We start from the raw sequence: 26244 nt of genomic DNA, 5'->3' as shown, positions 1-26244 counted from the left end.
ATGCTTAATTACTTCCCTTTGGCAGTCTGTGCGATGTCGAAAATCGATTTCAAACAGAAAATGGCAGGAAAAACGCCAATATAAATTGCAAATTCAATTTGCCTAAGCAACGAATACAAACAAATTACTTTCGAAATGGGTTTAAGAGTGAAGACTAGAATACTGTGGATTCTATTTTCCCAAAAACTAAAACTATATTAATAGATGCTTTATAATGGAATTCAATGGGGATTCAATTTGAAGTTGTTAATGACGGTTTTCATTTCGATAAAATGTCTTTAAATTGCACCATAAAAACGGAAAATAAAATCCTTTCAAAGTGATTTCCTGAGTGTATTCTTGTTGGATAACTCAATGTGGCTGTCCTTGGACTGTTGCTAAAAGTTTTGCTTACATTTTCATTGGGTGCATCTGTTTCTATTTTAGTTACTGTTTCTGTTTTAGCTTTGGTTTTCCCCGGCGGACATGACGAAAGTTGCTATAACAAGAAATTAAGAAAGTATTAGCCCAGAAGTCACGTGCCACTTTTCTTCTATATCCACTTATGGATAAGCTGTCATTCTGGGCTCCTGCTTTGTGGACGATGCCACACCGAGAAACCACACAGCTCAGTTCATTCAAGTTGCGAAACCAGCACCGGATGTCTATTTAAAGCTACTCGATAATGCTCGGGTCAAGAGTTCCCTGCCGGCTAATTGAAAATGGTTGTGAGCCAAATTAGCAAACCAAAAAACGGTTTTTGTGCATAAATGAAGTGCACTTGAATACAGAAACTAGAAGCCGAACAAAGAGCAAGGGGAAACTTCAAGGGAATTTCGCAACACAAAGACCAGCGACAGCAGCCCAAAAATAGGCAAACAAAGCCGCTGAGCTCTGAATGTTAGGGGACCGAATGAATGGACTCCGTTGCTGAATGGAAGCCCATCATCCGAAACCCAGACCCCGGCTTCTGACCTTTCGGCGGGGTTCCTTCAATCGGGTTGACCGTCGAAAACAAAGTCGGAAAAATTGACTTTTGGCGACTCATTAATTAAGCTGCCCCGTATACGTGATTCTGTTGTACATCTATAAAATTCATAGTTTCGTAGAATGAGAATAATTATAGGGAACTACTATTTAAATAAGTTTTGAATATATCAAAGAAAGCAAGAAAGGCCCCTGTTTTAAATATATACAAAGTATTTGTATTTAAAAAACAAATAGCTTATGTGATCAGGCAAGGAGAAAGATTGTTATTTAAGAACTGACCGATTAGTTGAACAAATTAATTTGGTAACCAACCATTCCTATTTTCTCTGTGCATTTTCAGGAAACCACGAATTTTAATCAAGCTGTAGAATGCATTCAAAAAAGTTGGGACGCTTAGCAAAAAGAACGGCCTTCTAATTGTGGCACGAATCACGTACAGGACTCAGATCAGGTCCAGGACCATGGCGTCATTTGTATGCAGCCGGGGAAATTTCGCGACATCTACAGTAGTGGAAAAGCCGAGCAGCGGTTAGGTGGAAACTACAAGGCGCAGCGATTCCAAACCAGCAGCCAAAAAACAACCAAAATCGGCCAACTGAGGGTCAGTGAGACCCGAGATTCCAGTCCAAAAACGCACTGAAGATGATGAGTGCCGGTGGAACGTACATCTCTACCGCCAGTGTGGAGGTGCCGCAAGCTCTTCAAGATGGCGAAAAATTTATTCGATGGGACGATGTGAGTATCAGAACGTTCATTAAGCCCGTTAAGTGAGTTATGTTAGTTGATGGAATACAGAATGTTCGTTTAATAAGGGGGATTAAGTAATGGTACAGTTATCGGTTAATGCTTATTTAGCCTTACGATTCTCAGCGATCCAAGGCAAAAACGAGGCAACTCCTGTGTAGACGGATGGATAGGTGGTCGATGCACAAGGTGTGTATCCCCAGGAAACGATGCCTATTATAGTGTCAACGTATTCTGACTTGATAACCAAGGGGCCGCCGCTGTCTCCGTTGCAAGCTCCGTCAGCTTTTCCGGAGGTATGGGTGCAAACATTGGTCTCTGCTATCGAGCTGGTGACGGGCAAGGCGTTCTTGCACTCGGTGTAGCCAATAACATTGGCATCCAGTTTTTGAAGATTCGTGGGCAGCAAACCAGAGTTGTCGCGACCCCAACCGTATAGACATCCATCACCAGTGCCCTCGAATGTTTTCGAAGGAAGACCTACTGCAGCCACGGGATTGCTTCCATCGCGCGACACGGCGTTGAGGTCAAAGGCGTCTTCCTCATTCAGCAAGATTAGGCCGATGTCGTTCGGTCCCACACCACCGCCGTATTTCTCGTGGATCACGTACTGCGCATTGGTGAACTTCCTGATCTGGACATCCTGCTGGTTGGTACGGTCGTGAGCACCACAAACTGCCTGCCCTTCCTTGTTTGTCAGACAGTGGGCTGCGGTCAAAATGGTCACATTGTCGATCAGACTTCCTGCACAGAAGTGCGAGCTCGATGTGCTCTGCAGGGATACAATGTAGGGAGCCTCTCCCTTAGTGGCCTCGTAACCGTTGATGATGCGGCCGTCAGGGAATCCCGGTTGGGGAATCAAATTAGCCGAGGCTGCAGCCAAAGCTAGTGCTAATATGACCACGAATGTTCTCATTTTGAGTTCTCTGTTGAGTTTTGTCTACTAGTAATTTGGTCAGCGCCTTTTATAGGTCTTTCTAATCTCCAATATGAGCTCCGGCCACTCCACTCGGCTATCGTTATCACCTGGAGATTTATGATCCTGGCCAGAGTATTCTTGGCCCCGATATGATTTCGCTTTGTCCTGCAGTGGCGCCATTGACTGATTAATGAGCTAATCTCCCGTGTGCTTGCATCCACTTGAAGCACGGAAAGGCTTCCCTGCAGTCGACTTGTCTGGTTCTTGGCCTCGCCCTGGATGGCACTTCACTATGTTGGCCACTTTTACTAAAGCCATTCAAAGCCATTCAATAGTTCAATAACAGGAGTGGTTCTAGATTTTAATCTATATTTATTTTGAATCGTGCAAATAAACTTAAAATAGTTCGAACGTAGTTCACTGATAGTGCAAGGTGTGTTGACCAAACATTTTGGGTAGTCATGTTCCATATTCCAGCAACATGTTGACATGGTGAAAGAGTTGAGCTTCGCAGAGCTTTTCCAATCTAGTTAAGCAGCATTAGTAATCACTTTTGTAATCTCAACGAGAAAGAGCTTCCACTTTGGCTGGCATTGATTGGTCGGTGTATGACTCTCCAGACTGAACCATCTATAAATGGCACACGCCTCCAAAAGTCGGTGCTTTTCCAGAGCTTATATTAGAAGTCATAAATTAGTAATTCTTAATCCGGGTCTGATTATCTATCGGTTCTGTGGTAGCTAGACGCCATAAATTGTAAACGCAACCTTGGCGAGGAAGCAAACAAAGGTTGAACTTTCATTTCCAGATGCTATTTCACAACTGATCGCAGGCGAATTGAGTTTTGGTTCCTCATGTGACCGATTCACCTATGGATTACTTTGGTATTCTATTTGAGGTTGAGATTTAAACGCGGGTACTAATGAACTAAGGTGTTTCCCTCTTTAATCTGCACGCAATACCTATAACGAGCTACAATTCAAATCGAATTTCCCCTCAAACTCTTCACAATTATCTTGGGAAATGCTTGTCGTCATTTCATGGCTTCCTGAAAAGCTTTTTCTATTCCAATGTATCTTGAGGATTCGATTACGGTTCTCAATGCCAAAACGATTAGAGTTAAGGCCTTTCTATTAAGTCAGCTGAAATATTTTCCCACTTCTTTATTAACTGTCTAAAAAACTAATCTAAAATCCCCTGATAACCAATATAGCTTGAAAAACACAAGACTTTAAACTTCAGTAGGATGCTTTTATTCAACAATCGATCATGGCTATGACCAAAGTGATTCCGATCCTTTCATTGAATCTGACTGCTATTTCCTCCCTTCGCTTTAGAAGAGCTGGTAGTAGGCACTCTGAATGTTGGTGATCCAGTCGACGTAGGCGGATATCCTGGTATAGACAGAGGGCAGGTTGGCCAATCCACAGGGTATGTAGCCCCAGGATACGACACCAATTAGCTCGGATGCGGTCTTATTGGTCTCAACGACCAGTGGGCCGCCGGAGTCGCCGTTGCAGGCTGACTTGCTCTGTTGCAGGGAAGATGAGCAAATGTTGCTCTCAGCCAGAGGAGCGGTTTCCGGAAGCTCAGCCTTGCACTCGTCGTAGTTCACAATTTCGGTGGTAACAGTCTGCAGAGTTTTGGCGGCAGTGAAGACGTAAGACTTGGGCTGTCCCCAGCCGTACAGATGGGTCTCTCCCTCATGGACTTGCTCACGACTGGGCAAGGTGGCTGCCGAAACCCACTCGTTGAAGATGAAGGGCTCGCTCACGTGGAGCAGGGCAATGTCGTAGGGTCCTACTCCACCGGAGTACTTTTCGTGAACGCGGCCAAAGTCAACCTTGCGCTGCTGGGTAAGCTCATCCACTTCGGCGCGGGTATGGAGACCGGCAATGACACTCATTCCTACTGGTGACGAAATGCAATGAGCAGCGGTTACTACCCACTCCTTGGCGATTATGGTGCCTCCACAGATGTGCGAGTGCTTGTCGTAGTTAGTGGCGAGGGAAACAATGTACGGGGCGGAATGAGGTTCCGCCTCCGTGCCGTTGATCACAAAGCCAGTGGCGAAGCTAGGCACGATCTTGGCCAGCTTGTCGGAGAGCTTTCCTCCCTGGGCGGCGGCCACCAGGGCAACAAGTAAAGTCACAGCGATCAGCTTCATTCTGCAGATTGGCGAAGAATGTCTACTGCCTACCCAGCCAAAGGCACCTTTTATACTTGTGTTTTACTAGAGATTAGAAGATAGATTTATGAATCGTGTTTGGCGATTAGTTGGCTTGATTAGGATTGAACGATAGGAATGTTTAAAAGTAAGTTGCCCTTGAAAGGAAAAGCCCCGGAAATACCCACCCCAGTGGACATGCGTAATGCGCCAACGGAGGTGTCGACACGCCACGTTTGGGTACGGCCCAGTCTCAAAGGATGCTAAAAATACTGACCCCTTGCGAGCGCTTTCCTAGCTGTCGCACAAAGCCAATTAATAGTTGACCCCATTCCCATTCCCCTGAAGTAACCGCACGTTTGCGTTTGCGCATTTTCAGGACACCATAGACCCGACGGGTCAGGTGGCTATGTGGCTATGTGGCCCTAATGCCACTTGAAGGCAACTTATGTGCACGGGAGTGCATGCACTTCACCCTCCATTCCGCTTCCTCTTTTCTCGCTTCGAATGGTAATTGCATGTTTTATATGCCACAGCACTCGGAGCGGGTAATGGGATCCGGAGCCATGGGGGCAGGTCGGGATTATTTAAAAATGAAACTATTATTTAAACATATATTAAAAGAGCAGCTCTGCTGGAAACTGCGCCTTAGGTGGGCACTCCTACTAGACTACCAAAATTGTGATATCAACCTTCCAATCAAGGGTTTTCTGTCCCACACCAGCTCATGACTTAAGAAACTTATCTTTAGTTCCTAGTTTCAAAGGTCAGCCCACTTCTTTCCAATACCGCATAGTATTTGTTTTTCTTAGTTCTGCTGCAATTACTGATTATTTCATTTTAGTTTTAAAGTATATAGATTTACCTTCCTGGACTTAACTATTTCATGGTTAACCGCCGAAATATTCGGTTGGGGGAACTAGTTCTTTGGGGAATTTTTCTCTTTGCTGATAACAAAAGCTTTCTAGTCTTTTCCTATAAAAGCCAAATGGCTTCATGACGGCCAGTTTAGACGTTCTTTGTTTCTTAGCCGTATCAGTAATGTTTTCGCCGCTCTTCCTTCTGCCACTCTTGGCCTTGGCCGGAGCGGCTAAAGTCCCGCATACTCAGCACCTATCGTTGAGGAGCACGGAGCAAGTAGAAATCCAGCCGCTGATCATCGATGGCTACGATGTGCAGGGAGTGGACAATGTGCCCTACTTGGTTTCCCTATCCCTGACAAAAGCCACCTATAGCCACCTGTGCGGAGCAGCCATTATCGGCAAACGATGGATTCTAACGGCTGCTCACTGTGTCGAGGAACTGATCGATCGCAATGGGGACGCAGTGGGAACGCCCGTGTATGCAGGGATCGTCAACAGATCCAACCTAACGGACGCGCAAGTGCGCTATGTGGACTTTGCATCAAAGCATAGGGGTTTCAATGGAGTCGCCGGAAGTGATAATATAGCCTTGCTGCACGTGTCGGAGAGTTTCGTGTACAGCGCTCGAGTTCAGCAGATCGCCTTGCCGGACATCAGCGACGATTATAGTGGCAAGACGGCTGCTGCATATGGCTGGGGACTCACCGATGCCGATGGCGATGAGTACTCCAAGGAGTTGCAGTACGCCTTTGCTCCCCTGCTCAACAGAACTGCGTGCCAAGAGCTACTGCCAGCTGACGCTCCTCTTTCAGCGGAACAGGTGTGTTCCCAAGTTAAGACCTGTTACGGAGACGGAGGCACTCCACTGGTCTACTGGCCCATCTCTGGACCCCCAGAGCTGGTGGGTCTGGGTTCCTGGAGCTATATGCCATGCGGCTATGCCAGTCGGCCCACAGTTTACACCTCTGTGCCGGCTTACGTCGGATGGATCTACCAAGTGATCGCCGCCTACTACCAACTAAACTAAAAGTAGAGATCTTTGCGTAATACTCTAGTAAAGTAAACATCGCGAGTTTCCGTATCTAATCACGGAACTCGTTAGCGCAAATCGAAAACCGTGTTTTATTGCCCGATAAGGCAATTCAGTCAGGCTGATTGCCTCAAATCGAACTACTATTTTCGGTTGCCGATCAGCCAGTGATATATGACAGATTCTGTGTAAGTGCTGAGTAAGTGCATCAGGGATTTCAATCAGGTGTTGGTTCTTGTTTTCGGATTAGTGATTTTCCCAAATAATGGTGAAATAAGCTGATAAGCTGTTCTTGCTGACGTAAGACTTGTCTAGACAGGTTTGGTTGCCATAATTGTGATCTTCGGAGCAGCCTCCCACAGCAAACCCAGACCCTGACGAGAAAATGAGTTTGGCGACCCATTTCTCAAATGGCTCCTAGATAGTTGGCTTAGGAAAACGTCAACGATAGGGGCGGGAAAGTTTTTGAGTGACAGGAAAACTTCCTCAGGTAACTCGGGGGTATGGAAATGGGCTGGGGAGGAAACTGTTGGTAAACAGGAGCTGAACAGTTACATATTTTATGATATAATTTGCATGTAGTTGAGCCAGCAGCTGTTTAAGCTCATTTCAATAGCTTGGTCCCAGGCACCACGGATTACACTTTCCCAGGGAACTGAGCTGGTCCACGGCAGCATTTGCATATTCTTAACCCCCACCAATCCCCTGTCAATCGCCTCCCAGTGCTCCCTAATGCACTGTAGCACTCCATCCATTCTTTTGACGCCTGACAGCCCTTTCAGAACTCCGTTCCCTAAGCATGATTGACAACCGAATGGGGAATGGCGTGTGACAATCGTCCCCAACAGATGTGTTCATAGATCTCAATGTAGCTGTATCTGTAAATGGGAATAGGTACTGGGAAAAACTCAAAGGAACTTAAAGAATTATTTAGGATCTCTGTGACATGGCAAGGAGGCTAAAAATGCTGCGAAATAAGTTTGTTTTTATAGACTTTCGCAGCAGTCGAAATATATTCACAGTGCATTTTAAGGCCATCTGGCTATCTGCCTGGTATCCCTTGTTCTTCGTCCTTTCAGCTATCACTTTTTCTCGGTGTGCGGTCTCTCTTAAGCGTTTTCTCTAGCCGGGCGACATGCAGGGAGCAGTTCCAACCGTTACCCCAATTGAATTATGCATGTAATCGTGCTTATCCTAAACGCACACTCACGTTCAGATGTACATGTGTATTTATTTATATAGATGCTGATTCAAATACGGATACACATTTACTGATATGCATGCAAGCGGTGGCGGTTAATGTCTGAGGAGCGTGTCAAGCGGCAGTCATTTTCAACTCGGGCTGTCAGGAGCAGTAACAACGTAGCGCTGAAATTCGCACACAATTTCTGCTGTTATTGGATTTCCACTGAATTATGCATATTATAATTGAATTAATGAAGTTAACGCGGCGACCGCAACTCAATTAGTTTTCAGTAATTAAACAAACAGAAAAATCATCCAAGACTACTCGAGTGGGGGCTGCGGACTCCAATTAGCGATGGGCGATCCTTTTTAGCGCACCTCGGATTTCTCTAATCAACCAATAGACCAGCCCAGCGGGAAATACCAGAAAATGTGCGCCTAATTGAGTATCACAAGTAGTGGGGGCGAATCCGAGTTGATGTTTTCAATTTCAATTATTAAGGAGCCTCTCGCCCTTGCCTTCGAAGCCGGGCAGACCATTTTGCGAGGCAAGTGGGTTCATTAAACTCATCCAGAAAATTCGATACCGAAAGGATAATGAACTTGTGGCTGCGCAAATTAAATATGCTCGTAACGAGTATTTCAAAGCACATCAATTTTGGCCATAACAACAAGCATTCCCTAATCTTTATGGGCCAATACCGTCGAGGGTCAAGGCATACCATACTTTTTAGCGGAGCGAACAAGTGGTGTGGAGGAATTCCATGAGCAAACAGGCAGGTACGTGGGGTTCAGAAGCCCCACGAGAAACTATTGATATAAGCTGACTTACATATATTGAAAATAGTAACGACGATGTTAATCTTTCCACTGCATTGCATTTTTCATTTTTTAAGGGGTACCATCATCTGCTTCTGAGATACTTAGATTTTTGTTCCCCTTCGTAAAGACTCAAGTGAGAGAACTTGTTGCCTATATGAGAGCCAATAAATATTTTCATAAAATCTTTATTTTGTTGCACGTCGCCTTCGTCGACTGTAACACCCACAGCCGCTGTCACCACCCTCATGGCAACAACCCGCTCCGTTTAATGTTTTTTTCGTCTCGCTGCCCGGAAGAAAAGCCAGTTCTCCGAGACATCTTGTTCGCTGGATGCCAGATTTGGCTGCCACTTATTATTTGCATGCATATTTAAAAAATATTTTAATTTCGGCTGGGGTGACTCGAAATGCGCATCTGGTTGGCGAAGCCAGATGCTGGCAGGCAGCTTTCGCGTTTCGCCAGACTTTTTCTTATGAATGAATGGCCGCGGTATTAAATATTTATGGTTGCCGGCAGACGTCCATTTAATTTGACTTAAATAATAAGCAGAAATAACAAACAGAACTCAGCTAAGAAATGGTACGAGAAAAATTGATTTCGGAGCAGTTCAATAAACTCGCGAATGACGACTTTGTGTTTCATTGGATCTGAATGGCTGGGAGACAATGTCTTTTGATTACCTAATGCTAAATTGTTTTGGTTAAGCCTGTTTTATTTTTGGTTCTCATTATATCTTTTGTTTACAGGACTCGGGCAATGGAACACCGGTTACAATGCGTGTCGATGCGAAGGGCTTCTTTCTCTACTGGGTCGATCAGAACAATGAGCTGGATATCCTGGACATAGCCACAATTCGCGACGTTCGGACCGGGCAGTATGCCAAGCGGCCAAAGGTGCGTATACTTTATAATAACTCACAGATTGGAGGCTTCTTCGGTTACGTCCATTTGGAAAATGTCGCGAACACTCGTGCTCGATTTTTCCTTTGATAAGCAGGAACATTCTTCGCCGTTTCTCTCGGTTAATGTATTCGTCTGTATCATAATGGGTATAAACCCGCAGGATTTGCCTCCCTTTTTCCTGTTGCAGCAGCATTTTCCGAGGCAGGCGCATCTCACTGAAAAAGAATAGGATCCAAAAATAAAATATTTATCTAGTTTAAGCATAAAACTTAATAAAAGGAAATGGCTGTCGTCACCGTGAGATTAAAAGACTTTTCTGGGAGAAAGAATTGTCACTCTAGATGACAAAAAGCATAGCATACATCCAAGGGCAAGATTCCCAGCACTCGAGTGCGTGCCGATTAAAATGGCTTGAATTGTTTACGTCCTTTACCATTATCAAAACGTCATCCCCATTTTTCATTTCCCCTTTTCCCTTTTCTTTATCAACATCTAACTCACCATCGCATCCAGTGCCACCGGGCATAAACTCGCCACATCCCTGGGAGGGTGGATCTCCGCGATTTTTACAACATTTCTCAAGCGCTTCGCAGAGTTGAGTTCTTCCACTCGGGTTCTGAACAAAGCAATTCTGTAAAGATTTGTAGAGCTCATCGTAGTTGGAAGGCTCGTGTTTCTTGAATTTTTGCTGGGCAGCCACTTCTTGGCGGAAAGCCTCGTCGATTGCTCGGGGATTCAGCTTATAGTTGGCCCACTCGTAGTCGGTGCACTTGTTCTCAACTTCGCCGCATTTTGGAGGGCAGTACCAGTGCTTACGTCGCAGGCCATGTTTCGGAGGCTTCTCCGGTTTCACCATGTCCATTGCTTGTTTTAAGCTGATCGCCGGAAAGCCAGTGCTATCATCAAAGGGATGCCTTCCATCCGCTGGCTGCGGGCAGTGGAGCCAGGAGAAGGCATTGCTGGACTTCAGCTGTCGTTTAACGTTTGGCATGCTGTCGAGCTTGGATTTAAGACATTCTCGATTCAGGACATAGGCGCCTTCCGGTTCCCGCCCTTTTTTCTTGAGCTGCCACTTGGGCTTTATATTTGACTTCTTTGGTGGCTTGGGTAGAAGACTGGCTGCCTTAAGGCTCTTCCTCAAGGCTTCATCATATAAGAATATCTGCGGAGTGGGATCTGATCCAACGCCATAGCACCCCAAGGTGTCTTTCCGGGAAGTGGATCTCCATATGGTCACTACATCTGCCTTGCCAAAGTCCAATAGCCTCATGCATTGGTTGGCCGCCATACTGTCGTCGATATGATGCAGGGTCTTGATTTCGTCGCATTTCGAGATCGGCGGCCGAATGCTGGGATAGGTTTCCTCCAGGTGCAGCTTATGGGTCTTGCAGTTTTTCCATCGCATCCATTGGTACATCGTGGGCGGTTTTTCAATGAAGGTGTTTATGAGGTCCGCTGACTCGCATTCAGAAGGCCCCTGTGACCCCTCAGACCCCTCAGACCCCTCAGACCCCTGACCCCCTGGAATCTCGGAGATCCTCGGAGACAAACATTCTTTTTGCCCATTGTCGTGATAATGTAGTCTCTTCTCTTCTTCAGCGACTCGGGTCCACTTTGTTACTTACTGAGAACCAAGTTAGAACAGGCTTCTTTTTAGATTTGGGTATTGTCTGTTGAGCTCATAATAAACTACTGTTGAGGCCTACACAGGTTGTCACTAAAGCTAAGCGACGTGGCTTTCCAGGCCGGCTTTTGTATCCCATTAACAGCACCCTTCGACAAAAACGCGGCGAGTCAACCAACTTTACCTCGAATCAAAAGATTTGCAGAATGAAAACTATTTTTTTTAATCACATCGAAGACAGACATTAATAATAATTATAAATTTGATTATATTTTTCAATTGTCCAATTTTGAAAAACACTAAGACGTGAATGTAAGATACAAGCCAATAAAATGGGACCAAAACACATTTCTCAGATACACTCGCACATTCGCTGGGCGATTCTTTGCCGGAGATCGTCGAGGTTGAAGAGCAGTTCGTTGTTCACGATCGGATGGCGCTTCTTGCCAAGAAGCTGCTGAAGATGTTGCAGGGCGCCCAAGCACTCACAGTACTCGGATATCTTGGGATTTCGACAAAAGCAGTCATCGCAGCTGATGGCATCCACCTTGTGCTGGGGGGCCTTAGGCTGCTCGCCCTTGCATTCCATGTACTGGCGGTGACGCATCCGTTGAAGATAGTCTCTCGATTGGCGAATCTTATCTTGGGCGAACGCCGATTTCATGGCCGGAGAAATGGGAAGCTGTTTGCCATACAGACAGTCGCAAATGGAACATCCACACCCCACTGGAGGACACGGAGGACACGGAGGAAAAGACCCCTCAGCTTCTCCATCCTTTTTTCCTTTTCCCTTGTCGCCTTTCGGATGCTCTCCCTTCTTTTTATGTTTCTTCTTTGATGGTTTTTTGCCCGGCTTCGATCCACCCCCGACTGGTTGTGGTCCTGTTGGACCCCCGACCTTTGGCCTGTCTGATTGGTCATGGCCTGAGTCCCTGGTGTCCACAGAGGACATATTTCGAGTGGAAATATCTGTGGTGCTTTCTACAGGTTGTTCCTTAGGCTTTTCCGGAGGCTTGAGCTTGTCGTTTTCGAAATCTTTCAGATCTCTCTTTTTGTCCCAGTCTGTGACCTTATCCTTTCCTTTATTCTTATCCTTACCCTTATCGGCCTTATCTTTTTCCTTGTCCTTATCTTTATCCTTATCCTTATCCTTATCCTTATCCTTATCCTTTTCCTTATCCTTTTCCTTATCCTTATCCTTATCCTTATCCTTATCCTTTTCCTTGTCCTTATCCTTATCCTTATCTTTGTCTTTCTCCTTCCGTTTATCTGCATCGTCGTCTTTGTCCTTTCCTTTACCCTTGTCCTTACCGTCACCTTTACCGGTGTCCGTGCCCTTGCCCGTATCCTTTTCTGAATCTTCATTATCGCCAACCCCACTTGGCCCACCTTCATCCTTGTCAGTTCCTGGGCGATTGAAACCATCACCTCCTCGATCGCCCTGACCTCCTTCTCCTCCGCCACCCCCGCCAGTCGCTCCTCCTCCACCAGTCCCATCGTTCGTTTCCTTCAACATATCCGGACAGCACTTTGCCATGGCTACACATTCAGGATCTGGTTCGGGCTTCACTTCGAAACAAGCTTGGAATCGGTTGTACAGCTCATCGTAGTCGTGCGGCTCGTTCTGTGGAGGCAGCTTCTGGTTGACGTACCACTCTTGGAACGCCGCATCGTTGGGTCGGGGGTCCAGCTTGTACTTAGCCCACTCGAATGTCGTGCACTTGTTCTCCGGCTCACCACATTTTGCGGGACAGTACCAGTGCTTTGGTTTTGGGGTTTCCTTCACGGGTCTCTCCATATTGAGGACTTCTCTGAAGCTAATCTTTCGAGTGGCCCCATCCACTCCTAAAGGATCCTTGGGATCCGGGAGCTTTTCGCAAAATAGCGTACTAAAAGCCTCATTGGGACTTAGTTTTTGTCTAGCAATGGGCATCCGTTGGAGCTCGGCCTGCAGAGCCTGCCGATTGAGGACGTAAGGCCGACATACGGGAGCGGGTTGTGGTGGTTTCTGTGTCTGTGGTGGAACTGGTCGACTAGAGGCTTTCCTCCTCGTAAAGCCACTGGCGTATCTTAGGCTGGCTGTCACGGTCCTGTTAAACTTAATATCCTCCGGCCGGCGTAGTCCATCGACCACGCCATAATAGTTAAGAGTGTTCTTGTGCGGGCTCATTTTCCAGATCTTTAGAGCATCCTGCTCCGTGTTGCTGGGTTCCAGACAGCCTTCACGATCCACCGCATCATAAAGCCAAGACTTAGTCTGATCGTAACTGCACTTGGAAACAGGTGGCTTTATGTTTGGATACTGCTCCCATTGGACGAATTTTCCTGTCTTGCAGTTACGCTGACGGATCACTTCGTATGGTCCGGGATTAAGCTCGGGGTTCGGAGTTCCAAATGTGTTGCAAGGAATTTTTGAATGATTGGAATCTCTGTAATTTTGCGAGTCTTGGCGTTGGCCAATCGATCGTTTACTGCTCATAATTTTCTCACCGCGCTCGAAGCTTCTGCTATATTGGCCGAGAAGTTTGTTTTGGATTTTAAAATTTTTTTTTCTGTCTTAAATATAAAAATTATTTTAATTCCTTATCTGGTTCTTACGACTATCTAAACAATATGGGATAAAAAGCTGACAGATACTACGTAGGGCCTATGATATGCGAATAAGCCTTTTCTCGGCAAAAAGTTATGTGTTCCGGCAACAAATTGAAAATTCCCTAGGTTTTCCATAAGGTTCATACGTCGCTAAAGTAACAAAATGTTGGCGTCTCTTAAATCAATAACTGGGCTATTTAAAATTGTCTCAGTCCTCCTGCTGTCGCCAACGATTTGGCCCATAATGAGCGTTCTTAAAATTTAAATTTCAACCAGAGCCGAAAGGATTAGCAGACAAAAAGGAGTCGCAGGGTTGAGAGGCCGTGGGTGGGCGGAGAAATGCGCGTGAATACCAAGGGCGAAGCGTGAGAGCAATTAAGATAATCGCCGTAGTCATTTCCGGTTTACGCTTCGCCCGGTGCCGGGCCAAAAATCCATACAGAGACCCGTAGGAGGGAGACGGGAAAGCCCCTAACATTATTCAGAGCGACAAATTTTCCGAAATTAGTTGTTAGTTAAAATCAAATCATGACGCTCGCAGATAAACGTTACCTGCCGCCAACCAGGGAGTCCCTTCCTTTTTATAATTTTCCAGGTACGTTCTCGATTATCAACGCTAAACGATACTTTAAAGGGTTCTCTGCCTAAACGCTCGGCTTAATAGAAGAATGTTACACCAGTCAATTGACGTCGGAAGTGGTGTGTTTGTTTTTGGTTTAAGAGTTGAGATAATTAATTTTTCTGCACTAAAAGAATAGGTCTTATGACTTTAATTTACGAGTGCTGCGTCATAAAACTTAATTTTCCTCATTTTTAATTATCATGGCCATGGTCATCGTTCCATTGCAGGACAATAAGCTCCGTCAGATTGTGACGCTGGGCCCGCAGGACACGCTGGAGGAGAAGACGGTGACGGTGTGCCACGGCTCGGATTTCGTCAACATGACTTTCGTCAACTTTTGCTGCACTCGGCGAGATATAGCCCAGGTAATTCCAATGGTTTCATTATTTGGGGGCCTTGGCTTTGAAGTGGATAGCAATGTCCTTGATAGTCATGTCCTTCTTGTTTTTTTCTTATTAAAAATGTACTAGGACAAGAGTATGCACTTTCCATGTAGCTCCAAGAACGCAAAGTAAATTCAACTCCTCGGTTTCACTCTAAAACTTAGGCCGCATGTATGTCCCCCTGCCAATTTTTCATCCGGGACACACCTATGCCTTTTCGCTTTCCGCCTTTGGCTATTTTTAGTGGGTCGCCGAAGTCGCGTAAAATTATTATGGACCACTCAACGACGCTTTTATTGATTTTCGCCCGAAGGCGTGTCACTGTCCATCCGTCGTCCATTCCCCGAGTCAGACACTGCCATGGGTTGACCTTGCCCAAAATCAATGCTTTATTTCATCAATGGTCAGCGGCCCCGGTAGCGTGCTGGTTTGGTTATTATTTTTGGCACGCGTCGCGGACATTCCCGAAATAAACAAAATCAACTTATACCGCAGAAACGGCAACAAAAGAAAATCAAATTATGAAAATGCCGAAATTTTCAATAACTTTTTCAAAGGAATTTCGCAAATAAAATAAACAATATTGGCCAAAAATACACTGAATGGACGATAGTTGGGGCACGGAAAACAATGAAATGGAGACCAAATGGGCAACGGTCTTGCACTGCTTTCTGTCTGACTGACTATATAATCAATCTGCGGCCTGCATCACGCATTCGCCCCGTGTTGCCACTCAAAAAGTATCTCAGAAATTCCCTTTGTATGAGCTAATCACGCCCTGTCAGTAAATTACAGAACGATCCGAGTTCATTAAATTGAGTGTAGCTGAGTTTAAGCCAATGAGCCTGGCAAATGGGTTAATAAACTTTTGCCTTTGCTTTGCTTTGATGTAAATAATATTCATACTTCCGTTGTAATTCGAGGCTGCTGTAGACTGGCAGCTACAGAGAATGAACAAATAATAATAATAATTTTAATTTATCAATAATCCCGCTCTAGAAAGAGAATATTACATATATATTTTACAGAATACAGACATTTTTCGGGTTTCATTCGATATTTTATACAGTTCTCATCCGCTTTTTGCAGCTCTGGTCGGACGGACTCATCAAGTTGGCCTACAGCCTGGCCCAGCTCAACGGGTCGGCAATTATGTTCCTGCAGAAGGCCCACACCAAACTGTGTCTGCAGGTGGACAAGAGCGGTCGCATACCAGTGAAAAAGTAATCCACAACAGCCCCCCATTCCTCTCACACTACTCTCACTCAACGCTCAATGTGCTGAAACCGTGAATCCCAGCCAACTTTCGGGTTCGGATCCCTGGCTTTTGTGCATTGTGCGTTCAAGCACTTGACAAATATTTGTTAAGTGTAGCCATCGACGCTGAGCTGAAAATTGAAATTTACGCCAATTTCTATTTCGCAATTTCCCTTTTTCCTGGTCCTCCTCCTGCTGCTGCTGCTGCTGCTGCTTCTGGAACGTGGCTCCACGCATCACTGGCCACCACAATGATGATAACTGCGACGACATCAACCCTCAACCCACTCCATTGTCCGCCATCCAACCGTGCTGTCTACTCCTCTGCTGGTCAATTTCGTCGTCGTGACCACTTCAGCATCATAAAACTTTTCGCCCAGAACAAGGAGGATCGCAAACGTGTCGAGAAGGCGCTGGACGTGACTGGTTTGCCGTCGGGAAAGGTTGATAGCATATCGGTGACCAAATTTCAGTTCGAGGATTTTTACAATTTGTACAAATATCTGACGCAGCGCTCGGAAGTGGAACGACTCTTTGACAGCATGTAAGCGAACCTGAAAAAAAGTAATCAAACACTTATCCAGTAGGAAAGAATTGCGATTTTTTGTTTATGTATTATTACTCAAAAGATTTCATTAGATTCCTCAATCAGTTATCTCATTAAAGCCATTCGTTTATTTTACGATTTTCTTCTCCCTTCAGTGTGGGCAACTCAAAACGCAAGTGCATGTCCATCGCCCAGTTGGTTGAATTCCTGAACAAGACGCAGCGCGATCCCCGGCTGAACGAGATCCTCTACCCGTACGCGAATCCCGCTCGCGCCAAGGAACTCATCCAGCAATATGAGCCAAACAAATTCAACGCACAAAAGGGCCAGCTCAGCCTGGATGGCTTTTTGAGGTAAGTTGACTTGTTGCTGCTGTGGACTGACTGCCACATAAAGCCACTGGATCCACTCACTTTGGGAACCCTTCTGGGCGTGACAGCTTATCAGGCGCAGTGCAAGCTGTTCGTGCTGTTAGAGTCACTCGAAGGCCCACTCAAGTGCAAGCGCATATGCATATGCATATGAATTTGCCGTTGCGCTGCTTCTGCTCTCTGCAAAAGGGAAAATGGTTTTCCCCTCAGGGGTCTACCCCACAGTTTACTGTATGTAACAGCCAGCTGCTAAGGGGAATAAGCGGGCGAAGGACGACGCGAAAAGTGACGCGGCCTTCAGCTGAAACTGCAAAGTTGCTCAGACACTTCAGCTGCCACCGAGTGTGTATTTCGCTAAGACCTACACGCACAGAAAACAGAAACCGCTACCCTGAATTTGCATAAGCATTTTCGCATAAAAGTCTTAAGACTGCCGTAGATTTTGCCATCATGACAGCTCTCTATGTCGACAATTGACTAATCCCTATCTTCTTCCTTGTACCCACAGGTACTTAATGGGCGACGACAATCCCATTATGGCGCCCAACAAGCTTGATCTCTGCGACGATATGGACCAGCCGATGTCGCACTACTTCATCAACTCCTCGCACAATACCTACTTGACAGGCCACCAGCTGACGGGCAAGTCCTCCGTCGAGATATACAGGCAGTGCCTCCTAGCGGGATGCAGGTGAGTGGAATGTGGAGTCAATCCGGTCATACAATGGAATGGCAACGACGCAATTGATGTGGTCGGTTGTCCTCGCTCGGGAGCTGGTGCATGTGTGTACGTACGTAGTGACCTTCAGCTGAGAATCCCACAGCTAAAAAACCACTCTCTGTCGCACTCACTTAAAACGTTTACTGCAGGTTTTGAGGTCGAATCCACGTTTGGGCCATTTTTGCAAACGTGAAGAAAAAAAGAACTGGAATGCAGGATTGCTAAACTATGGGATCAACCCTGAACTCACGCTTTCGAATTTGTTCCATTAGGCTAAATTAATTCGACTTAAGGTTGTCTGTCAGTGACAACTTTAATTCAGACGCCGATGCACACATCACAAAATTTATTGACGCAGAAGCTGTTACTTTGAGTTTATACTGCGCTTGTACGACTGTCAGAATGCATTCGGCACTCTGCGTGCGATTTACAGAGGGAAATGGGAAGAGGAAATGGGAAAAGGAAAATGAAAACCGAAAGTGGGAAATTGTCATTTGCTTTAACTACTTACAACTTGTGTTTTTCCCTCTACCCGCCCTGTTGCAGATGCGTTGAGCTTGACTTTTGGAATGGTCGTACCGAGGAGCCGGTCATTGTTCACGGCTATACGTTCGTGCCCGAGATTTTTGCTAAGGACGTGTTGGAGGCCATCGCAGAGAGTGCATTTAAAACATCAGAATACCCTGTGATATTGAGTTTTGAGAACCATTGCAACCCAAGGCAACAGGTGAGAAGTGAATAAAGGCTAGAATCTAAGTCTCAAAAGGAATTAGCAAGAAAAATTGTAGAACAGGGAAGGCCAAAAAGTTATTTGTCCTAAAACAACAGTAGAGTCCCTAACTTATCACCCTAATCCATCATTCGGGGAAAGACAAGCAAAGAACTCGGCACACATGGGGGAGTCCTTGAGTCCAAAAACATTACTTAAAGGCCATGAAGGTAGTCAAGAGCTCTGAAACGTGGCGAATCTCGAAAGCCACTCGAACGGTAATTGCCGAATCCTTAAGCTCCACGAGCTGGCTAATAAGCAAGGCAAAGTTTTTACAGCCTGAGAGGTAAAAGGCTAAAGTTAAACCATTAAAAGCAGTAATATATACTAAACTTCCCACTGGGAAAACAGGCTGGTAACAATGGACCAAGAAAGAAAGTAACTTTTACTATCAACCTCTTACATATGATGGCCGGGTAATGAAACCGATAAAAACTATTTGCAATGTTGCCCAGTTTGTTCGATATGCAATTTAAAAAGATTCCTAAAAGCTCTTTAAGGACATAACTCTTAGCTAAGAAAGAAATACGGTTTCCAGATCCCATTTAGTTATTGTCTCAAATGCAAACTAGTAGATAGCGTACAAAATATTCGAGCTCAATTATTTTTTTCTCGCTTTTAATAGGCCAAAATAGCCAACTATTGTCGTGAAATATTTGGCGATATGCTTCTCGACAAGCCGCTGGACTCTCATCCACTGGAACCGAACATGGACCTGCCACCACCGGCGATGCTTCGGCGCAAGATTATCATCAAGAACAAGAAAAAGCACCACCACCACCACCACCATCACCACCACAAAAAGCCGGCACAGGTGGGCACGCCGGCAGCCAGCAACAAACTGACTACGGCCAATTCAGGTGAGCTAACTTACCCTCAACGTGCTTCTACCCCTCTTTTGCTCGCCTTGTTGGCTGTTTTTAGGTTCTGTTTCCCGACTCACATATGTTTTGGCTTCGAAGCTTCCTGCCTTTCATTTACCCCTTCTGAGCCCCCTTTTGGTCTAGGAAAGATGCAAATGAGTTTCGCACACGAAGCAGCTGCTCCCTGCTGCTTTTTTTTTTTGCAAAATGTTCATTAGCCGGGAAGGCAGTCTGGGAATATCAAATTTGGAACAACGCCCCAATATTCAAAAAGAGGGATGTGGGTTGGTGGTCCCCAGTTCATCAGTTCGCTTGTATATATCCTATGATTGATATATCTTTGACAAGAAGCTTACTTGGAAGCTCCCACTTTGACTTTAAGTAAGGAATATGACATTAAAGTCTGTTGTAGAAGATAAAACCTTTTATTTCTGGTTTACAATCAATAGAACTGGTTTCCGAGCCAAATATTTAGAAAAACTTTGACTTGCTTTTATTCAAAGTTTTGCAACGAAAACGTTGTTTATAAATTTGCCGTCTGACCACTTCCATTTACACTTTCTGTTTGCTTGCTTCTAGTTCCTGGAGGAGCCATTAGCATGCACAGCTGCACAGTTTTCCCGGGGCCCCGACATTTGTCGCCCAGCGCTCTTCCACTCTTCCACCCTTGCACTCCTTTAACAGCCACATCCTTTCGGCATTGGCTGGATGACATTTAGCCCATGAATTGCAAAAAGCCAATTTATAAATGCAAATTACTTTGGACCCCTCGCCCCTGGCTGCAATTCAGGAATCCATTCTGTCATCTCTCCGTCTCTAGGCTCCCAGCGGCGATTGCATCCTCTTTATCCGCCTCCCACTCCTGGCTTATATAATTTGATATATATATATTTTTATGATATTTTATTAGGGCAAACTACATTTAAAAGCTTGGCACATTTTCCTTCCGTCCATAATCTAATTGGTTTGGCAAAAAGCGTTAGCGAGATATAATTTGAATTTAAGTACACATTTTAGAGATTGCCAATTACCCAAAACTGGCATACATTTTTTGAGAAAATATCTGTCTATAATGCTTTTATACAATTAATTGATTAATGCGTTTTCCAGTGGATGCCAAGGCGGCAGCAGCACAAGTGGCTTTGGCGGCCGGTCAAGAGGACGGAAGCGTGACCAGGAGCACCGCCAACGGGGATATTGCCACGGGAACAGGAACCGGAAGTGCACCTGGGACAGCAGGACATGCGCCGCCATTGCAAGTGAGTTCTGTTTTCTGCCATCGAGCATAGCAATAAAAGGTCAAGGAGCATAGTGTTTCCATCCATTACGGTTATTGTGGGCGTAGCACTGGCATGCCTGTAATTGCATTTAATGGCACACTCCCAATGGCACTTATATGTATGTAGAGATATACAGACATATCTATGGCAAGGCGTATTGTGTAGTTTGTCTGTTGACTCCGGCTGATTTGTATTTTGTTTGCTGTTGGCATTTGTTCCTGCTGGTGATGATAGGCATCGGACTGTTTTGTTTACAGTCCGCGTTTGCAAACGCAGTACTCATAATGACAGTATACAGAAGGGAGAACCGACATTAATACACAGCCAAACAAAGCATGCTTGAAAGGGCAAACCCAAATACCACAGAACTCATAATAGTTAGGCTTGCCAGTTATATTTGCCAATTCCCTTTTGGTTTTATAAAATAGTCTCTGTTAGGAACCCACATTTTTCTGAGTGTATTGTGTGAGAAGTAAAGTTAATAATGAAGGTGTCTATTGATATGAATGGAATATGCTAGTTATGCCTGACAATGGAAATGTATGAGGTCAGGTTTCTTGCTGATTTACAGTAACAGTCAACGAGCTTCGAATTGTGAAAAGTCAAAGTGGGTCAGGAAGTGACACACGATGTGGTCACTACGTAGAAGTTATCCCTGCCATTACTATCGCAAGCAGTAAATAAAATCAGAGCTTCGGGGGAATCCCCATTTGCAAACTTGGCTGGAACTAAAATTCAAACTAATTTGGCTAAATGGTGGTCAAATCTCATTCCTACTAAAGATTCATTTAGGCCTCTTTATGGATTTGAATTTAATTTTCCGGTCTGCCGCAGTGCTATGATTTATGAATTTTTTGCTGGTCCTGGTTTAGGTTTAATGGCTGTGTTGCATAATAAATGCCGTTTGGGCCGGTGCTAATGGCAGCCAAGGTTCCGCTGCTCACATGGCGAACCATTCCCATATACATGGGTAGCGCTGTATGCTGTGCATTTTGGCCTCATTAGCCGCTGGGAATTCGCCAGGGTCTTGATATTCGGCCAGCGGCACATTATCCGCACTTCCTTCGACTGCCGGAATTATGGGACTTTTATAAATCGATTTCAGAGTGACGTGATTCCGCTGGGACAAAGGGTGAAGGGTTAAGGGTGAAGGAATAAGGAAACCAGAGACCGCAGACCGCAGACTGTCATGTCCTGGCTGTCGTCGTGTCGTAAACTTTATGCAATGCTTAACAATGCGTTGACTACTTCCCCTTTCGGCCCTTTTTCGCCGTGAAGGGAAAACACAATCTGTGCAATTTTCTTGTCCCATACTCGCATTATCGCCACACAGAGAAAAACTATACAAATTTGTATAAGTAATATAAGTATTAACATTAATATTATAACAAAATATCCATCGAATCGTATCGTATCTATAATTTTGCCAGAGAAATAGCATTCGTATCTATGAGACTTTGGCAAGGATATTTTTCTCAGTGTAAAGCAAAACAAGAAGAGCGTTGGATTTCTGGCGACTAAAACAGCACAAAGTATAATAATAATAATGGGTTTTAAATTCCATCTTCCTTTCCATGTATGTGACATACTCTTTCAGGACTAGCACAATGCAATGACATGCACTTTAATAGTTCAGTCAGGGGGTACCACACAGCGTATACTTTATATCTAACTGTTGACGGCTATGCTAATAAAACGTTCATCTTTTATCTCTTACCGCAAAATCAGCAAATCCGCCAGAGCTCCAAAGACAGCACCGGATCCTCCGATTCGGACAGCTCATCGGAAGACGAATCCCTGCCCAACACTACGCCCAATCTGCCAAGTGGCAACGAACCTCCCCCAGAAAAGGCTCAGAAGGAAACAGAGGCCGGGGCAGAGATCTCAGCTTTGGTCAACTATGTTCAACCCATCCACTTCAGCTCCTTTGAAAATGCAGAAAGTGAGTATTCTTTCCTGAGTAAGGAATACTTACTATTTTTTAACCCCCATTCCTTTTAACCAATCTTATAGAAAAGAACCGCTGCTATGAAATGTCCTCGTTCGATGAAAAGCAAGCGACCACCCTGTTAAAGGAGCGACCGATTGAGTTTGTGAACTACAACAAACACCAGTTATCCCGTGTCTATCCGGCGGGAACACGCTTTGATAGTTCCAACTTTATGCCGCAGTTGTTCTGGAATGCGGGATGTCAACTTGTTGCTCTCAACTTCCAAACCCTCGATCTGGCCATGCAACTGAACTTGGGAATTTTCGAGTATAACGCCCGGTCTGGTTATCTACTTAAGCCGGAGTTTATGCGGCGATCCGATCGCAGGTTGGATCCCTTTGCAGAAAGCACTGTGGATGGCATCATAGCAGGCACTGTCTCGATCACGGTATTATCCGGTCAGTTTCTCACGGATAAGAGGGCCAACACTTTTGTGGAAGTGGATATGTACGGGCTGCCAGCGGACACGGTGAGGAAGAAGTTCCGCACCAAGACAGTCCGGGATAATGGAATGAATCCTGTTTATGACGAGGAGCCGTTTGTGTTTAAGAAAGTGGTTCTTCCAGAATTGGCGAGCATCCGAATTGCAGCTTATGAAGAGGGAGGCAAACTTATTGGTCATCGGGTTTTGCCTGTAATTGGCCTTTGTCCTGGGTATCGACATGTTAATCTTCGATCAGAGGTGGGACAACCAATAGCCCTTGCCTCCCTTTTTCTTTGCGTGGTAGTCAAGGATTATGTGCCTGATGATCTCTCCAACTTCGCCGAGGCCCTGGCTAATCCAATTAAATACCAAAGTGAGCTGGAGAAGCGCGATATTCAGCTGTCTGTCTTGACAGACGAAGCTGAAGCGGTGAGCAATGCGGACGAGGATCTCTCCAAGTCGTGTGAGTAAACAGCAGTAGCCGCACAGAGTAGAACCACTCACCCATTTCAAGTTGCGATTTTAATTTATCTTCTTTTCTTTCTACTTTTCTTTTTGGTAACCTTTCATATAACTTTCGGTTGAACTTTTGGATTTTCGGATTTGGTTAAATCAACACCACAACCACAACACAACCCACAAAAACACTTTCCACCTCCACAAACACTCCCTTACTCAAAACGGTTGACGGACACACAAACTGCACAACCTCTAAACCTTTTCCCCTGCCCACTCGCTTTATTCGATTCTGTCTGATCCTCCAGTCGTTTTCGTCCAAGTAGGTGGTCAGAAAAAGGAGCTGCGCCCAGTAGAATCGCTAGCCACTTCGCCAAAACACAGGCCGAGTATCTCGGCAACGGCGGTGATGAGCGTGGAGGCTAGCATGGATCGCACCGATGGCGGTAGGGGTGAGGACAGCGTCTCCATTGTGGCACCCTCCATTCAGCACCAGCACTCTCTGGATCAGTCCGTAAGCACCTCCATTCGCCAGGTCGAATCCTCGCAGTTTGATGTGGACCTTGTGCTGGCTGAACCGCTGGAGAAGATCTTGGACCACAAGACCGTGAAGGAGAAGCGTCTCGAAATGGAAAAGAAGCTAGAGTCGTTGCGCAAGAAGCACGACAAAGAGAAGGTCAAGATCGCCGGCCAGAAATCCAGTCCGATGGAGGGCAAGAAGCCAAAGTTTGCCATCACCAACAAGCTTGTGAAACGGCTGAGCAACAAGAGTCTGTAAGTGTTTGGGCGGGGGCGATTCTCAGTGGGAGCGGCACTGCCAGACGACGCCATTGAAATTAGTAATTGTCTTTCTCCGCACAGTGAGCCCGGTATAGAGATTCCCGCCTGCCCTCTGGATCTGGGCGATAGCAGTGAGGAGAGTGCAGCCGCTGATGCTGGGGAGGACTTGGCCGGTGGGAGCAGCACCCTGGATAGCAGCACTCAAGAGTCACGATTACGCAGTGCCTGCCGCGATTACACGTCTCAGTACCGTGAGCTGCAGGAGAAATACCATGATGCTATATACACTGCAGCTGAGAAGGTCTTAAAGACGTCGCAGTCTAGTCAGACAAAGCAGCTAAAAGCGTCGCTGGACAAGGTCACCGGCGAGGTGATGCACCAGCTCCAGGAGGCGCGCCGCAATGAAGTCAAGAATCTGGCTACCGTGCATCGGGATCGGGATGAGCTGATAAGGTGGGTTGCATACCTCATTTGTAAATGGGTTATTAATCCGTATTTTGTCTTGCAGAATGAAACGAGAAGTGGCTAGCTCCGTGGTGGAACGCGGCGTAGCGGAGCGGGTACGTCTGAAGCAAACCTTTGATAGGCGTACGGATGAACTGCAGAAGCAGCACGAATCAGTTCGCAATGCCTTGACAGAACACCGCTCCAAGGTAAGTCCGTGAGATAATTTGTTAAATCATTTTGATAGACCTATTTAATGCCGACCTCTTTTTGAACCACTAGGCTCGTCAAATCCTCGACAAGGAGGCGGAATCGCGTAGCTGCGTGTCAAGCAATGGCTTCCTAGTTCTTTTCCGCGGGCCACACCACCACGGCTGCTCGGGCTCCGGTTCGTCTGCCATTTCTGGCAATAATCTCACACTAAATTTGGATGCAGGGGCTTCCGGTGGCCATTCGGTTATATCGCCAGCCAAGTCGCACAACAGCATCTCCGCAGCAGCGGAGATGAAGACGTAAACGGGCCTTGCCCTTACGATTTTTTCTTCCCGCCCCAATCCTTAGGATTAAATGTGGTTCAACAGTTGTTAGTCTTCAGTATTCACAGCAGAAAAATAGAATTGAAAAAGTCTTCTTAGAATTTAAGCAACTGAGGAGTAGACCCTACACTCCCACACCTTTTGAACGGGAACTGACCTCGATCTAGATCTAAGGGCCTTCGGACTTGTAAACCCCACTACTGAGGGTAATCCAAGCGAAACGCGTTTTCTAACTGAACAAACTAGACGTAATCTATCACATGTATGATGTACTTGTAGTGTAACTGTTAACGTATCCGTACTTTACAGTACTTTATCGGTAAACTGTGACTATCGTTGTTAATCTATGATGGATGTAAATCCATTAGTCCATCGAACCCTCGTCAAGCCGTACGGTTTCTTCCTATTCGAACTTCGCTGAAACTCTGAGTGTCTAATTAAGCAAGCAAACGTAACAGAAGCTGAAACTAAGTATAATTTATTTGTCTATACGAAGGAGGTCTAGTGCTCCATTTATCTAATGCTAATTGTGGTTGTGTGTATTTTACATCAGTTTTAATCGATCTAATTTATACTATAAGTTTAAGGCTCTTGCACAAGCTTTGGAATGAATCTCGTGCACACATAAGGCGGACGTGTAAGCGAACGTCTGAGCACAAGTCTAGACCAACAATTAGTCAATTATTATTTGGTTGGTTGCTATTTATTCTTGATTTAGTCACTACTCTTACGTTTTTATAGTTGTTAGCAGGTTCCAATAAATTTCTATTCAGAATTAATATTTCTACAATTTTTTAATTTTACCCCATTTACTTTTCCCAATTTTCACCTTGGTCCAACGTATACACACACACGCACAGACGGCGTCGCACACAACCTACAACACCAAAAATACCAGAAAACGAAAGATCGTGAGCAGTTTTCGGGGAATCACGCATAGATTTATGTGACTCTCAAACTGTGGACTGGAGGCGCATTTTCAAG

General features: G+C 45.4%; 6 protein-coding genes across 9 annotated transcripts; 2 read left to right on the top strand and 4 right to left on the bottom strand.

The window, feature by feature from the left end:
* Positions 1-1324: 1324 nt before the first annotated feature.
* LOC108110680 (1-phosphatidylinositol 4,5-bisphosphate phosphodiesterase classes I and II) lies at positions 1325-26039 on the top strand. Of its 4 annotated transcripts, none has more exons than XM_017219808.2 (16): positions 1325-1704; positions 9446-9592; positions 14667-14804; positions 15912-16045; positions 16438-16623; positions 16782-16979; positions 17506-17688; positions 18265-18445; positions 19113-19347; positions 20461-20609; positions 22359-22572; positions 22644-23507; positions 23827-24274; positions 24362-24733; positions 24789-24933; positions 25007-26039. In XM_017219808.2, exons 1-16 carry the CDS (start codon positions 1612-1614, stop codon positions 25238-25240), a joined length of 3921 nt encoding a protein of 1306 aa, XP_017075297.2. In that variant the 5' UTR covers positions 1325-1611; the 3' UTR covers positions 25241-26039. The 4 variants fall into 4 exon arrangements, with proteins under 4 accessions (XP_017075297.2, XP_017075295.2, XP_017075296.2 ...); XM_017219806.2 differs by having other exon boundaries at positions 24341-24733; XM_017219807.2 differs by having other exon boundaries at positions 23809-24274.
* LOC108110687 (lectizyme) lies at positions 1755-2667 on the bottom strand. Its single transcript, XM_017219814.2, has one exon. It carries the CDS (start codon positions 2627-2629, stop codon positions 1817-1819), a length of 813 nt encoding a protein of 270 aa, XP_017075303.2. The 5' UTR covers positions 2630-2667; the 3' UTR covers positions 1755-1816.
* Positions 3863-4838, bottom strand: LOC108110686 (lectizyme). Its single transcript, XM_017219813.2, has one exon. The coding sequence runs from the start codon at positions 4797-4799 to the stop codon at positions 3966-3968; it is 834 nt and encodes a 277-aa protein (XP_017075302.2). The 5' UTR covers positions 4800-4838; the 3' UTR covers positions 3863-3965.
* Positions 5825-6777, top strand: LOC108110685 (trypsin). Its single transcript, XM_017219812.2, has one exon. It carries the CDS (start codon positions 5841-5843, stop codon positions 6687-6689), a length of 849 nt encoding a protein of 282 aa, XP_017075301.2. The 5' UTR covers positions 5825-5840; the 3' UTR covers positions 6690-6777.
* On the bottom strand, positions 9391-11364 carry LOC108110683. The gene is made up of 3 exons (XM_041818125.1): positions 11295-11364; positions 10103-11221; positions 9391-9816 (listed from the first exon to the last, which is right to left on the bottom strand). Exons 1-3 carry the CDS (start codon positions 11362-11364, stop codon positions 9614-9616), a joined length of 1392 nt encoding a protein of 463 aa, XP_041674059.1. The 3' UTR covers positions 9391-9613.
* LOC108110681 lies at positions 11433-13816 on the bottom strand. The gene has a single exon (XM_017219809.2). It carries the CDS (start codon positions 13702-13704, stop codon positions 11578-11580), a length of 2127 nt encoding a protein of 708 aa, XP_017075298.2. The 5' UTR covers positions 13705-13816; the 3' UTR covers positions 11433-11577.
* Positions 26040-26244: the final 205 nt, after the last annotated feature.

The sequence above is a fragment of the Drosophila eugracilis genome, unplaced genomic scaffold (assembly GCF_018153835.1).
Source record: "Drosophila eugracilis isolate 14026-0451.02 unplaced genomic scaffold, ASM1815383v1 contig_2152, whole genome shotgun sequence".
Lineage (NCBI taxonomy): Eukaryota > Metazoa > Arthropoda > Insecta > Diptera > Drosophilidae > Drosophila > Drosophila eugracilis.
Note: the sequence above shows the minus strand (reverse complement) of the source record. Positions and strands in the feature narration are given on the sequence as shown.

Coding starts and splice junctions, on each gene's coding strand:
- LOC108110680 (XM_017219805.2), top strand. CDS start 1,612: ATGATGAGTGCCGGTGGAACGTACATCTCTACCGCCAGTGTGGAGGTG. Junction 16,980..17,505: donor AGCCTGGATGGCTTTTTGAG/GTAAGTTGACTT, acceptor TTGTACCCACAG/GTACTTAATGGGCGACGACA. Junction 24,275..24,340: donor CGGCTGAGCAACAAGAGTCT/GTAAGTGTTTGG, acceptor CATTGAAATTAG/TAATTGTCTTTCTCCGCACA.
- LOC108110687 (XM_017219814.2), bottom strand. CDS start 2,629: ATGAGAACATTCGTGGTCATATTAGCACTAGCTTTGGCTGCAGCCTCG.
- LOC108110686 (XM_017219813.2), bottom strand. CDS start 4,799: ATGAAGCTGATCGCTGTGACTTTACTTGTTGCCCTGGTGGCCGCCGCC.
- LOC108110685 (XM_017219812.2), top strand. CDS start 5,841: ATGTTTTCGCCGCTCTTCCTTCTGCCACTCTTGGCCTTGGCCGGAGCG.
- LOC108110683 (XM_041818125.1), bottom strand. CDS start 11,364: ATGGGATACAAAAGCCGGCCTGGAAAGCCACGTCGCTTAGCTTTAGTG. Junction 11,222..11,294: donor AACCTGTGTAGGCCTCAACA/GTAGTTTATTAT, acceptor GTTCTCAGTAAG/TAACAAAGTGGACCCGAGTC. Junction 9,817..10,102: donor CGGTGGCACTGGATGCGATG/GTGAGTTAGATG, acceptor ATTCTTTTTCAG/TGAGATGCGCCTGCCTCGGA.
- LOC108110681 (XM_017219809.2), bottom strand. CDS start 13,704: ATGAGCAGTAAACGATCGATTGGCCAACGCCAAGACTCGCAAAATTAC.